This window comes from Rhinolophus sinicus, chromosome 2, assembly GCF_057876585.1.
Source record: "Rhinolophus sinicus isolate RSI-liver-muscle chromosome 2, RSI-T2T, whole genome shotgun sequence".
Classification (NCBI taxonomy): Eukaryota; Metazoa; Chordata; class Mammalia; order Chiroptera; family Rhinolophidae; genus Rhinolophus; species Rhinolophus sinicus.
Genome location: NC_142502.1, coordinates 173,757,216 through 173,772,189, shown reverse-complemented (window position 1 = coordinate 173,772,189; position 14,974 = coordinate 173,757,216). Strand labels below are relative to the sequence as shown.

General features: G+C 51.0%; 1 protein-coding gene across 4 annotated transcripts in view; it reads left to right on the top strand.

The window, feature by feature from the left end:
- Positions 1-14,974, top strand: part of GAREM2 (GRB2 associated regulator of MAPK1 subtype 2) — a 34,732-nt gene that overhangs the window by 14,361 nt on the left and 5,397 nt on the right. The window contains exons 2-5 of one of the 4 annotated variants that reach the window (XM_074331793.2): positions 4,985-5,145; positions 5,240-5,384; positions 9,189-9,329; positions 14,346-14,476. In XM_074331793.2, coding sequence (XP_074187894.1) covers positions 5,348-5,384; positions 9,189-9,329; positions 14,346-14,476 — 309 coding nt within the window. In that variant the 5' untranslated portion in view covers positions 4,985-5,145; positions 5,240-5,347. Of the gene's footprint in view, positions 1-4,984; positions 5,146-5,239; positions 5,385-5,929; positions 6,178-6,929; positions 9,093-9,188; positions 9,330-11,457; positions 11,535-14,345; positions 14,477-14,974 lie in introns of those variants that run through there. The other 3 variants (XM_019712764.3, XM_074331794.2, XM_074331795.2) reach the window with 3 other exon arrangements.

The window sequence follows — 14,974 nt, the reverse complement described above, 5'->3', positions numbered from 1 at the left end:
GAAAAATGAAGTTGGAGCACTTAAGCTTCTGGTTGGTAATGGTTGAATAAGAGCCTACCAGAGACACCCTCCACAGGAAAAAAACCCAAAAAGGGATAAACTCTGGACTTAGTATGAAAGAGCAGCTAAATGAAGCCCCGAGAGAGTGAATTATAGATACCAACTAAAAGTGCAACAATATTTTTAAATGCTGAAAGAAAAAAAAACCATCAACCAGAAATCTATATCCAGTGAAAACATCTTTCAAGAATAAAGGTAAAATAGATATTCTCAGATAAAATAAAAGAAAAGAGAATTCATCTCCAGCAGATTTGCACTACAATAAATGCTAAAGGAAGTTCTACGGCTGAAAGGATTGAATACCAGATGGAAACATGGATCCTTGGAGAGGAATAAAGAGTGTCAATAATGGTAAATATAAGGGTATATACAGAGGGTGTCAAAAAATGTATACATATTTTAAGAAAGGAAAAAACGATTAAAATTGTAATAATATATACCCATAATAAAGATGAATAAAGTCATCTGTATACATTTTTTTGGCACCTCCAGTATATAAGGTCTATTTTTTTCCTCTTTATTTTATTATAATAGGTCTGACACTTTAAAGGAATAAAGACAACTGTCAAACAAACAAAAAAACAACATTGTCTTTTGGGGTTAATAAAATATATGTAGATGTACTACATATAGCACTATAGTATATTGGAGGGAATAAGTGGATCTATATGTTACACATTTTTACATTTAATATGAAGCACTACAATATCACTCTGCATAGACTGAAAATTTAAGAATGAATACATTTCTTAAAGCAACCCCCCAAAAAAAAGATAGTTGAAGGGAGTATTCCACTAAAAAGCCAATAGAAAAAAAAATGGATTTCTTTAAAAAGAAAAAAATCCAAGGAAGACATCCAAATGACCAACAAATATATGAAAAGATGCTCAAGTCACTAGTTATAAGGGAAATGCAAATCAAAACCACAATGAGACACAACCTCACACCTGTTAGAATGGCTATTATCAATAAGACAAGAAATAACAAGTGTTGGAGAGGATGTGGAGAAAAGTGAACCCTTGAGCATTGTTGGGAAACAAAATTGGTTCAGCTACTATGAAAAACAGTATGGAGGTTCCTCAAAAACTTAAGGGTAGAGATACTATATGACCCCGCAATCCTTCTCTGCATATCTACCCTCCAAATTTGAAAACATTCCTAAAGATATATGTACCCTTATGTTCATTGAGCATTACAATAACCAAGACATGGAAACAACCTAAGTGTCTTTCGATGGATGATTGGATATAGAAGATGTGGTACATATATACAATGGAATACTACTGAGCCATAAAAAATGAAATATTGCCATTTGTGACAACATGGATGGATGTTGAGAGTATTGTGCTAAGTAAAGTAAGTCATATGGAAAATGTCAAAAACTATGATTTCACCCATATGTGGGATATAAAACAGAAAGCAATAAATGAACAAACAAAACAAACTCATAGACACAGACAACAGAATGGTGGTTGCCAGAAGGGAAGGAGGGTGGGGGGAGAATGAAGAGGATAAAGGGGGTCAAATATATGGTGATATGGTGACAGAAGAAGACTAGAATTCAGGTGGAGTATACAGATGTATTATAAAGTTGTACACCTGAAATTTATATCATGTTATTAATATCACACCAATAAATGTAATTTTAAAAAAATAAAAAGAGCTAAACCTTTACATGAGGTACCAGAATAGAAGAATCAGAAGAACAAAAAATAGAGATGAACAGAAAACAAAATAATAGGTACAGAAAGGAACTTCCTCAACCTTATAAAGGTCATCTACAAAAACCCTACAGCTAACATGGTACTTAATGGTGAAAGACCAAAGACTTTCCTTCTAAGATCAGGAACAAGGTAAGGATGTCCATTTTCACCTCTTCCATTCAACATCGGATTGACGAGGTCTTCACCAGTGTAGTTAGGCACAAAATAAAAAGCATATACAGATTGGAGAGGATAAAATAAAACTATCTTTAGTTGTAAGCAATATGATCATATACACAGAAAATCCCAGGAATCTACAGAAACAGCTATGAAAACTACTAGGTGAATTTAAGGAGGTTGAAGGTCAATATGTAAAAATCAACTGCTTTTCTATCACTAACAATGAACAAGTGGAAAAAAAATTTTAAACTACATTTATATATAATAGCATCAATAAAATATTTAGAAGCAAATTTATTGACAGATACGCAAAATCTATAAACTAAAAAGTATAAAGCATTGTTGAGGGAAATTAAAGACCAAAATAAATAAAAAGATATACCATATTCATGGTTTAGAAGAATCAATATTGTTAGAATGTCAGTTTACCCCAAATTGATTTACAGATTCAGTGCAATCCCAGTCAAAATCCTAGCAAGATGTTAAAAAGAAATTGACATGCTGATTCTAACATTCCTATAGAAAATACAGATAAACAAAATTTTGGTGTGTTTCCTTTAGGCGTCTCCCCCCTCCACCTCACCCCCCCGCCATGTATACATAAGATCATACTGTTTGGTAACTTGTTCTTTTTACTTCATGTATTGTGAGATGTTTTTGTTCACTATGTTTTGTTTTTACAGAGCTAACACTTAAACCCAGATTTACTGTTTGCAATATCATTTTTAACAGCTGCACAGTATTCCATTTAATAAATGTACTAAAACAATTTTCATCAACACTTTTGATCAACACTTAGATTGTTTCTGAATTTTAATTACCACAAGCAACATTGTTATGAACATCACATAATTAAATCTTTGAGCAAATTCATGATTATATACTCAGGGTAAATTCTTGATTTTGGCCGGGATGGGGTGGGTCAATGGTGAAGTACGTTAATGCTGTTCACCGACATTTTTACTTCCCCTTCCAAGCACGTAACAGGATTGAACTTCCCTGCTGGCTAAGAATCCCATGGTCACATTCCCATTGCCCCCTGATTAATTAATAATGTTCTAGGTCACAGCTCCTCTATCAGCCTGGGTCCAGGAATGAGGTGTTTGGGCCAGATCTCCAGGTGACTTGCAGTGAGCATGTAGTGTAAATGAGAAATAAAACTTTGTTGATTTCAGCCATTGAGATTGTGATATTGTTTGCAAGTCCACCATAACCCAGCCCATTCTAAAGAATATACACATACTGTGGACGAAAAAGGAGTGATGTCATAAATTCTTATGGGGGCAGGTCATGGTCAGTCAGTAGTCACTCCCAGGCCTATGACTTCTTTAGTGAAAGGTTTCTAAGCAAACCCTGTCCATTGTTCTTGTGTATCTATAACATATGTTTAAAATGCCAGAAGTGGGGGTGGCCGGTTGGCTCTTGACAGCAAGATTGCTGGTTCAATCCCCGTGTGCGCCACTGTGAGCTGCACCCTCCACAACTAGACTGAAACAACTACTTGGAGCTGATGGGTCCTGGAAAAACGCACTTAAAATAAATAGTTTTGAAAAAAATGCCAGAAGTAATACTTCTCAAAGGCCCAACCGCCATCAAGAGAGCGCATTATCTTGTTACCTATCCTGTGATACAGTCCCTGCCTTGCTTTCTCCTACCTTCCTGTAATCTTCCTTAAGTTCCCTCCTTAATTTCAAATGTATAAAAGAAACCGCAAAACTGTCATTCTACGAATGTTCCAGAGCCTCTTCAGGGCTTTAACATTCAGCCAGTTATATGGCTTTCCCTGATGTCACGCCTGTGTGGTCCCTAACTCAGTTGAAATCCAGAGTTATAGGGGTTTTGACATGAAATACGAAGGGTGACTGAGGGGAGAGAAGATTGGAGGAGGAACTAAAGTCAGACTGGGACACTAGAGGTGGAGAGGAAAGGGCTACCTGACACATGGTGGAAGCAGACTTGCTAGGACGTGCTAACCTGTTGGATATAAGAGTTAAGGAGATTTCCAGGCTGAGGGATCAGGTGAAAGGTGATGTCCTTAGTTGCGATGAAAAGAAAAGAAGACCAAGTTCAACTGTGATCGTTGAAGTGGAATGTCTCGGTGGGGGTGGATGGTCTAGTTGGAAATTGAGGCCTAGAGCTGAGGTGAGCTGGTGATGCTGAGGAGGACCCGCCATGGATGTGTCTACAGCCAGGGCTCAGAGGCGTCCCTCAGAGACAGGCTGACCATCTGGCCCAGGCCTGGTTTACACCCGCTCTCCTAGAGTCTGGTTTATGCCTGTTGCCCCAGTCAGCACCTCCTTCATTGTCAAGAGTGTTCCAGTTTGGTCACCCTACCTCAGGGAGAGCCTGCAGGGGAGGGGGAAAAAAGTGACTCTAGGGCCGTCCCCTTTTCATTTCACTTGCTTTTGGCTTCCTCGTCCTCCTGCCTCAGACCCTCTATTCCTTTCTAAAGTCCTATATTTTCACCTTTCTCTGTTTTCTTCTTACCTTCTGTTCACTTCCCTGGGGAAGCACTGACCCCACCCCCACAGATCCAAGCGGGTGTCAGTCCATTGTCCGTGGTGGTTACCCCAAGTCACACCTCTGTGGGCTGAAGAAAGGAAGCCTGAGGGCTATCTACTCAGCTGTCCCCCAGTGGATACAGTGAGGCAGTTGGTGCTGTGGGCCAGGCAGGGGTATGGAGTTAGTGCTGGCTGGGAGGCCTGCCTTCCAGTCGCAGCTCTGCTGCTTTTCTGCTGTGTGACTTTAGAGCAAAGCATTCCTGCTCTTGGAGTCTCGGTTTCTTTCCTCTGCAAAAGATGTCTATTGAACAAGTGATCTGAACAGAGACGTTGTGTTCATCTTATCTGGTGCCACTTCTCTTAGGTTTAAGGTTAATGAGGGGGGATGTCAGTCACCTGGGAAGAGAGGGTTTTGTGTGTATGTGCGTGTGGGGTCTCCCTTAGGGTACTGAGGCTGAGGACTAGCGTCCATGGGTCTGTTTAAAGACCAGTTTCTTGGAGGCTACCCAGCTTCATCTCTGTTGCCCTGTCCCGCGACAGGCCTGCACCAGCCCCTGATCGCCTGCAGAAGGCGCAGCGGACACATCAAGGGCGAAGGGAGTCCTTTGGCCGGGTGGCAGTGCCCAGGTCACCGCAGCTTCCAGGAAGAGATTCCCAAGAGGAGCTCCGGAGCCGAAGACGAGAAGGTTTGCAAGGAGTAGGTGAGGAGAGCAGAAGGGAAAGAGCAAATTAAGAGAAGGGAATGAGAGAAGGGACCAACCGGTTATGTGCTTGCATCTGTTTCCTCATTTACAGAACGGGAGCAATCAAATCCCGGATGCTGTGTATGTGCTGGAGCTCTCTGGCTCACAGGACTTGTGAAAATCAGTAGGAGGGTGCTGGGAGCTTCCAAAGTGCTCTGCCATGGGGGCTGAGGTGACGGCGACAACTAGAGAAAGCAGTAAGATTTGTAGTCAAACCTGGGTTCAAATCCCGACTGCCACTTGACGTCTTTAAGCCTCAGTCTGCTCATCAGTAAACTGGGTTAATGAGGTGGCCTCGCCGGGCTGTGTGATGGAGATGATAAATGTCCCAGAGGCAGCGACCGCTACTGGGATCTCAGTGGGTAAATTCAGGGCAGAAGGCTTGGGACGCGGAGCAGAAGCCTGCGCAGGGTGGGCGGTTACTCCAAGAGGCGGCGGCATGAGGGGGTGAAGAAAAGCGCCGCTCCTGGCGAGGAAAGGGGGAGCCAGACCCATTTGGCAGGGTAGGGGCTGATTCCCCAACCCCCGACCCCTCAGACGCCGCTTCGAGTCTCCGTTTTTCCTCCAGGCTCCTGCCTGGGGTCCTCCAACACCGCTGTCACCTGGACTTTCAGGGAAGGGGGCGGGCCGCGGGGCCGGGGCGGGGAGGCGGGACTTGGCAGCTGCTGCGGGCCAGGGCCGGGGGGTGGGGCGAGGGGCGGGGGGACAGGGGCCGGCGCCCCGCGGGGAGGCCGGCCACGTGACGCCCGCAGCCGGGTCGGGCCGCCAGGCGGGGAGCGCCACGGCGGCCCCAGGAGGTGGCGGCGGGCGCGGGAGCCCGGACCGCGCGGGACTGGCCGTCGGGGCCCCGGGACGGCGGCCCCGGGGGCGCCCATGCCATGGAGAAGCTGGCGGCGGGGCTGGCCGGCCTGCGCTGGAGCATGGGCGCCTTCCCGCTCGACCTCATCGTCAGCCGCTGCCGCCTGCCGACGCTCGCTTGCCTCGGGCCAGGTACCAGGGGTGCTGGGAAGGCAGACTGGGGATCCGCAGGGGAATCGGGGACTCCCCAGGCAGGTGCTGGCCGGCCCATAGGAGAGACCCCTGCCCTCCTGCTCCCCTCGCGGGTCCCATGCAGCTCCTGGTGCACCTCCGCCAAAGACCCGGGGCCCACCAGCCGACGGTCCGCCTCCTCCTGGGCCCCGCGGACGGGCTCAGGGACAGAAACCAGGACAGGGACCGGGGTCGGGCACGGGACAGAATTTTGCGGCCCAGCTGGAACTCGGAGCACGGCCGAGCCACCGCGCCCGCCCCGTCGGTGCGCCCGCCCTTCCTCTGCCGCCCACGGACCCCCGCCCGGGCCGCGCCCCCTCTGTCCCTTTGTCTCCAGACTCTCACCTCGATCCTCCCGCATCCCTAGGGCCTTGGACCCTGTCTTCCCACTGCCGCCAACCCCCAGCCCCGCTCAGCCCCTCTGGGGATCCTTCTCGCCTTCGCCTTTGCCGTCCCGGGAGCACCTCCGGTCCCGGGACGAGCAGGCCACCTGGGGGAGAGGCCCGAATGAGCGAGTCCTCCCGCCGGGTGTGTCCCCCAGTCCCCGGCCTTCCCCGACAATTTGCCCCACTTCTCTTTAGGGCCTGGGGGTCGGGACTGCTCTGCTGATGGGACCGTGCATGGGGGCCCGAGAGGGGACCCTGGACGCTCTACCGAGCGAGGGACTGTTTGCGAGAAGTGGGGGCTGCTTGGCTGGGGGAGGGGCAGGAGCTGGGGCTGGCAGCCAGGCCAGGGGTTTTGTGTGTGAGAAGAATAGGGGTTTGGCCCGCGTTGGCACAGTCGCTTCCCTGAATGCTAATGGGGCCCGCGGCCACAGGCTCCTCTCCTCTCCGCGGGGCCCGGCAGCCCCTCCTCCGACCCGCGGCGGCGAGGAGTGGGCACAGTGAGCGTCAGTTTGTCCCAGGAGCGGGCACCGTGGCAGCGTACATACCCAGGCTGTCGGGCAGGGGTGCCCCGCAGCCCAACGTTTGTTCCCCAGCTCGTCCGTGTGTGATCCGGAGACTTTTTGTCCACAGCAAGGCTGTAGGTGTCAGAGTATGAATGTGCTATGCTGGCTCTCGGATCTGCCTGGCTACTTCCCACACATCCTCTTGGGCCTCTCCCTTTCCTGGGGGTCCTTTCTGAGCCCCTCAGTATGGTCAGGCCTCCTTTGGGCTCCCTTGACGCCTCTGGCACCTCTGTCTTGTCTCCTGCTGTGCTGCACCTGTTATAATGGTCAGTGTATGGTCTTCCCACCGGGCTGCAGTCTCCTGGGGGGGGGGGGGGCATCCTGCCTAACAGAGATTATGGAGGGAATGAATGAATGAATGAGCAATGGGTGTGATGGTCCAGCTATCTGACTTTGACAGTGGTGGTTATGGCTGTGGTCACCATGACTGTGAATATGTGATTGAAAGTATGTTTTGAAGTGTCTTATGCATTTGGAAAGGGCCCCGTAGTGAGACCATGGGACTGAATTGTGTCATTGGAGTGACAAGTCCCTGTCAGTGTGGGCCAGGTGGCTCTGCTGGCTCAGTTGTTGGTGACTATGACCAATGACTGGGTGTGTGGAAAGGCTGGGGCTTAGAGCTGGAAGAGGAGGTTGCTGAGTAGGAGAGCTTCCTCTGCCCCAGGAGGTAAGGGGTTGAGGAGGGAGGCTCAGAAACCCCACCACAGACACACACACACACACACACACACACACACACACACACACACACACACACACACACAGCGGGAGCCAGGCCTCTCCACATGTCCTGAATATATTCTATTCCCACCCCCACCCCCACACACAAACACACACACTTCATGAAGCCCCCAGCCATTAGAGTAAATCATTTCTCATTTGGTTGGATGGCAAAAATTTAGTAAGTTTTGTCTGAGGGGGCTGGGAAGCAGGCATCCCCCACCTCCACCCTGCCCACCAGCTGCAGCCAGGAGACAGCTCCACTGGCCTCCTGGAAGCTGGGCCAGCCCCTCCTGCTCCCCTGGAAACCGTTGCTGGGGTTAGAGTCTCCTGGGGCCAGGCACCTCTATTCCAGTGCAGCTTCCCCCAGGACTAGACCCCCCCTATTCTAAATCCACCCCCTCCAGCCATCATCGCTGTGTTCCAAAGGCTGGGAGGATGAAGGCTGACAGAGGGAGAGCCAAGAATCAGCTACTCTAAGATGGGGTTAAAGAGTATCTGAGGCTTTCGCCCCACTCCTTTGAGGTCCCCTGAATGCAGGAGGCTGTCTGCCTGTGGCAGTGGGTGAACAGGGGCTGCCCGGGAGAGAGCCAGGTATCAGCTCCTCTGAGCCCTGCCATTCTCCTGGCCCAAGTGGCTCATGGCTCTGGAGGGAGCCTTCACAGCTGGGACTTACACGGACAGCTCCTTCTCAGCTCTCTCCATTCCCCCAACAAGACCCTCCTTGCCTGGCCTGGGCACTGACTTGGGGGCTGAGAATTCTGCTGCTGTGAATTCGGGTGGTTCTGAAGCCCAGCTCAGGTACCGGCTGTAGTCAAGTCTCCCCTCTTCACCGTACCCTCAGCTAATTTGCTGGTCCCCTCTGTGAGCCCAGACACCCTCCACTCAGTGCCTCAGACTTCGCCTGTATTTTCTGTTCACATCTCTTTTCACTTCCTCATGGGCCTACGGGCTCCTGGACGGTAGAGACTGGGCTCATCTGCTAGGAGCCCTTGGCCCCAGCACAGGGCCGGGGACAGCAGGCAGTCCAATCCAATGATGAATGAAGGACAGCGGCTGGGCTGGTTGCTGGGGCCCCATAGAGAACCTGAGTCCTGAGAGACAAGCCTTGACTCAGCCCTGAGGCCACAGCTGGCAGCCTGCCTGGCCCTTGAGCATTGCTGACCTGGACAAAGATTATGGCGAGTTGTCCCTCAGGAGACTCTTGGTAAGGAGGTGAGGAGGTCATCCTGCCTTTTCTTTCTGCCCCTCCAAATGTTCTCTTTTCCTTTCCTTCCTCTTCTGTCCACCTTTCCCCTCCCAGGGGAGTATGCCGAGGGCGTCAGTGAGCGAGACATCCTGCTTATTCACTCCTGCCGCCAGTGGACAACCGTGACAGCCCACACCCTGGAGGAAGGCCACTATGTCATCGGGCCCAAGATCGACATCCCCTTGCAGTACCCAGGTGTGCCAGTCAGGGACAGATGGTGTAAAGCTGGTGGGGGGTATAGGCTGGAGGGTAGGGGTTAGGGCAGGCTTGGAGGAAGCTGTTGGTTATCAGCCTTTCCTAGGAGTCACAGGAATGAGTGGGGACAGGGCTGACAGTGTGTGATTAGGACTGGGGTTAGATTTAGGGCCCAGTGCTTTCCATACTCTTGTGTGGAGCCCTGGGTTTCTGGTTCACATTTGATTTTATAATAGATTTTAAACTAATGGTTAAAACAATACCCACACTCTCAAAGTGCTACAGATCCAACCTTACCCCTAACTAGAGACCTTCAGGTGTGTATGGAGAGCTGCCTCATTAACCCTTTTTTGTACAGACCCTTGAAGAGAACATCTGCCAGGATCTTCTCGGTACTGTGCAACCAAAAACCTTCAGAAACAAAGGGATGCTCAGGCTCATAACCTGGCTGCATCTTTCAGCTCTAATCCTGTTTTCCCCAATTTTTGTGTTAAACTCATCGTTTTCATTGACTTTATAAGTGAATGTTAAAATTAGACTTTTAAATAAGATTATGCTAATGAACTTCTACTTTGATCTGTGTTTTATATGATGTTAACGTTCTACATCAGATTTTGTTTCAAAAAGGATTATGCCACTAAAAAAAAAGAAAGTACAGCCATTTCATTTTACATATGATAAAACAGAGTTTATACCTAAGAAGGGAAGTGACTTGCCCAGGGTCACACAGCTAAAGGGGCAGAGCAGGGGCAGAACCCAGGTCACCTGACTCCTGGGCTGGTGTGGCATCACAGCAGGATGCAGGGTCGTTGTCCCCTGTGTGGGAGGGACGGGAGTCTGAGGATCCCATCCCAGAGATGCCGCCACATGAGCCCAGGATTCCACAGCGTTCTGGACACTGACTGGGCTGAACATTTCATCATTTATCCTCCTAGCAACCCTGTGAGAAAGTCTAATCAACTCCATTTAACTCACAAGGAAACAGGCCCCAGGAGCTTCAGCAGCTTGCCCAGTTCTATGTTTTAACTGCTACCCCTTCCCCATCACCCCCCAACAAAGGTTGGGGACCCTTTGAGCTGGGAAAGCGCACACGGGTTCCTCACGGGTACCAACCACTCGTCCTCACGGGTACCATCCACTCGTCCCCCTCTGGCCTTGCGTGGGTCTCCCCTGAGCCCACGGGACAGGACTCAGCCCTTTACATGACTTCTGCTCTTGACAACCACCCTGTCAAGTCGGTACCCCCGTAACCCCACACCCCATTGAAAAGCTGAAGAAACGCAAGTGTCTTTCTGACCTTGTGCTGGGCTCTGTCCTGCGCCTAGAGCCTTTGAGGGGGCTTGCCCAAACTAGAAACTTCCCATCCTGGGTATCTGTCATTGGTCCAGGGTGAGGTCCCAGGTCTTCTTGGGTTAAAAAGCAAAAATTGGAAAAAGTCCTCATTAACAGAAGTGTAACTTCAGGGACTGTGCCATTTCAATTTGTGTCATTAAAAATCTGGGAAATCAAGGCCAGAACCTTCTAGGGAACTGTGGGGCCAAGGCTCTCCTAGCCCTTTTTTCCCATGTCTTTTGGTGCATTGTAAGGTGGTGGTCATGGGTGACAGCTGGCTGCAGGGATGTCACAACCCCATCCCCACCTTTCCGGTGGTAGCTCTAACCGCCCCCCATGAGGGTGGGGAGGGGAGGTGGAGGCCCCTTAGGAGGGGGAGGGGCCAGTCCGCTGGCGGGTTAACGAGGAAGCTGAGTGCACAGCTCTGCGCTGGTTCCTCTTAATGAATTAATAATAGTGCGGGCGGGCGGGGGCGGCCAGCGGACCCGGTAGAGAGAGCCGGGAAAGCGGGGGAGGGGAGGAGGGCGGCGGCGGGGCTGGGAGCTCTGCCCAGTGACCCGGGGTCTCCAGGCCACAGCCCACCGCCCAGGGAATGGGCACACTTGGCTCTTCTGAGACAGCCCCCCACTGGCCCAGCCGGGAACCAGACAGCTTCCCCGGTGATGGTCGCTGTGCCCTGAGGAGCACCCTGGGAGCTAAGTAGCATGCTTCCATTTTACAGACGGGAAAACTGAAGCCCAGAGAGATTAAATAGATTGCTCAAAGTCACACAGCTGGTTGGCGGCAGAGCTGGGATTCAACCTGGTCATTCGGACTCCAGGACATGCTGTGCTTTTAGCCATCATTCTTTATGGAGCATCTACCATGGGTCAGGTGCTGGAAAGGAGGGGTAACAGGCCAGACTGCTTCAGGCTGGAAGGGACTGCAGGCCAGTGCAGATGTGTTCTGGGAAAGAAGGGCGGGGAAGAGGGGCAGGCCCGGGGTTGAGCAGGTCCTTATTGCTTCCAAGGTCTCACGTAGGGGGAGCAGGAGAGGAAGCTGCCCCCCGGGGAGGCTACAGGGGGAGGAAAAGGCTTCCAGGGGCCTGAGCAGCACTCCTGGGAGGTCTCCCTTCCTCCCTGCTGTGATGACCAGTGCTGGGCTCCAGGCAGCAGCGAGGGGGTGGGGCTGGCTACCATGGTTACATCGATCTTCCCTGCCACATCCTCCCCTGGCTCCAGCCCTGACTTGGCTCCAGCTCTCCCCACAGGGGGCAGCGGGCATTTCTCTCCCTGCCTGGCTGCTTATGGTTGGGGGTTTGTGTGTAGATATGGTGGAGGAGGGGGGCCACTCACTGTTGGATGGGAGCTGACCCTGACTCCTGCTTCCTGACCCCAGACCACTGCTCCTTGCCAGGCCTCCTCCTGGGTTTATCCCCTGTTGCCCTCTAGGGCTATGGCACATCTCAGGCCTCTTCCCTCCAGGGTCTCAGAGTGGTTAGGGCAGCACCCAGGAGGTTAGGGCACCTCCTAGCCTTCTTCTGGGCATTTTCCCTTCTCTTTCTTGGCTCTCCTTTCTCTTCCTGCTCCTACATGTTGATACTGCATGCCCTGCCCTTGGCGCTCAGCTCTTCATACCCTGCACTTGGGCGGGGGGATGTCTCAGTCTGGGTTTCTGGCTGGGTTTGGGGGTTCCAGGCACCCCTGGCACTGTATACAAAATTATGTGAGTTCATGTTAGGAATACACTATGGGCATTCTTCTGGGAAGGTCCCCAAAGGGTTAAGACCCTGTCTTCATTTTCTCTGAGCCATCTTACCTGCCCCATAGCTAAAGCTGCCTCCCGTGGGCTGCTAAGCTTCTTGTCTGTACTTCCTGCCCTACAACCTATTTCTTTCAGGTTTCCAGTTTTGCTTAACAGCTCTGCCAACTTGATTTCTGACCAGGCTGGTGGCCCAAGACCCTTCCTCCCTTCTTGTCCCTCATCAGTTGCCCAGTCTGATGAATCTTCCATGGACCTCTTGGCATTCAGAACCTTTCATAACCCAGTCGCTATCTACTTCACTTCCTGTCGTCGTACTACTCAAGCCCTGCCCTCCAGGCACTCACCATTTCGGGCAGGCCGTCTGCCTTCAGGACCCTGTGTCTTTGCTCATTCCCTTCCTTCCACCTGGAATATCCGTTCTATAAAACTCTTCATTCTTAAGATCCTGTCAGGCTGCCAGGCAGCTTCCCCCAAACTCAGCAGCCCTCAGCCCTCAGCAGCCCTCTAGCACTTTTATTAAAAATAAATTTTATTGGGGAATATTGGGGAACAGTGTGTTTCTCCAGGGCCCATCAGCTCCAAGTCGTTGTCATTCAATCTAGTTGTGGAGGGCGCAGCTCAGCTCCAAGTCCAGTTGCCGTTTTCAATCTTTAGTTGCAGGGGGCGCAGCCCACCATCCCATGTGGGAATTGAACCAGCAACCTTGCTGTTTAGAGCTCGCGCTCTAACCAACTGAGCCATCTGTCTGCCCCACCTCTAGCACTTTCATCACAATTCTGTTGTAGCACTTATCGTATCCTGCCGTCAATGGCTGCTGTCACACCCACTGTATCTAGAAATCCTTGAGGGCAGACTGTATTTTACCCAGATTTGCAGCCTCTGTAGGGCCTAGCTCAGTGTCTGGCACACAGTGGGTGCTCCATAAATGTGGAATGAATAAATGAATGACTATGACTGAAGAAACTACCAGAAAGACTATAGAAGCTAAAGAATCACTTTGTCTTCTCTCGGCCTGTTGTCCCCTTACCTGTACAAGACTCTTCCTTCAGGATAAGGCCTGAGGAGGCCACCCATCAAGATGCCAGGGCGATTCACAGCTTGTCCCTGTGCTCATGTAGTGGGCACATAAAAGGTGTGTGGCCAGTGAGGTAAGACAGTTACACAGGGGTATCAGCTTTATGGATTATCATCATTCTTGAAAGTTTGAGTCTGCTGGGGGCATCTACTGAGCCAGCCAAACCACACAGCCCTGGACTGCAGGTTGGGAAGGCCTCATCTGAGGGAGGTGGCTTTGCTGGGCTCAGATCAGAGGTCTCTGGGACAACGGGGCTGGATGTTGGACCATGGCAGGATGTGTGAACAGAGCTGGGATCAGAGTGGCTCTCCCCAAGCTTCAAAGGCCTGGGGCTGAGCTGCTGGTTCACACAATGTATCCGTGTGGATCAGCAACCCAAGGTAGATGCACAGACTGCCAGGTCAAGATCATTTGCTCCAGCCTCATATGAGGCGCCAGAGGCCCCAAGAGGGGAAGGGATTTATCTAGGGTCATAGCAAGTCAGTGGGGCTGGGACCAAGTATCCCCAATGCCATAGTGATGCTTGGTCAGAGGCCAGCTCTGTGTCCAAGTGTTTGGGTGCTAGTTTGCACTTGGGTTTCTCTGGGCAGGTAGTCACTAGCGTCAGCACACACACAGCTCTCCACGGGTTGAAGGCTGGGTTCTAGTTGCTTGGGTCTGTGCTCACCTCCCCGTGAGGCTTGAGCCAGCTGACCAGCTCCTTCTACCCCATGCTGGTGCAAACCTGCCCTTCTGCCCACCTGACTTCCAGAGGGGCCGGCTGAGATGAGGGGAGCAGCATGTAGGGACCATGAGGTCTCTTGGGATGCAAGCCATGCTCCCAGTAAGCAGGCCCACCCTAGAAGCCTGCGTTCCCTCCTGTGCAGGGAAGTTCAAGCTCCTGGAGCAGGCCCGGGATGTGCGGGAGCCAGTGAGATACTTCAGCAGCGTGGAGGAGGTGGCCAGCGTCTTCCCTGACCGCATCTTTGTGATGGAAGCCATCACCTTCAGTGTCAAGGTCAGTCCTTCTCACACCAGACATGGTGCCCCTTCCCATCTGGGAATCCCTGACCCTGGTTGTTTGTACGGTTGTCCTTAGAGTCCACGAGGTAAAAGGTGTCACAGTGTGACTTCTGGCAGCCCCTTGAGGGTCTTCGGCACGTTTGGGCCATGTCAGAAGAGCTGGGTATATGACCCACTGGGCTGAAGAACTTCCTGCAAAAGGGAGTGAAGAGTGTGTGGAGGGTTATGCACTGACTCGAACACCTTTTAGGGGAGGCTGTCCTGGCATCCACTGGTAGGGGTGGTGGTTGTGGGCAGCACAGTGCAATGCACAGTCAGTCCCCCACCTGGACACAGACAGCTCTTTACAAACCCTTTTCTTATCAGTTCATTTCTCAGTAGCCTTGTTGAATGGATGGAGCATTATTATCACCCAAGTTATAAAGATAATGATAAAAAGTTGACATTTATTGAATATTTGCAAAATATGTCACTGTATATATAGTCTATTTAA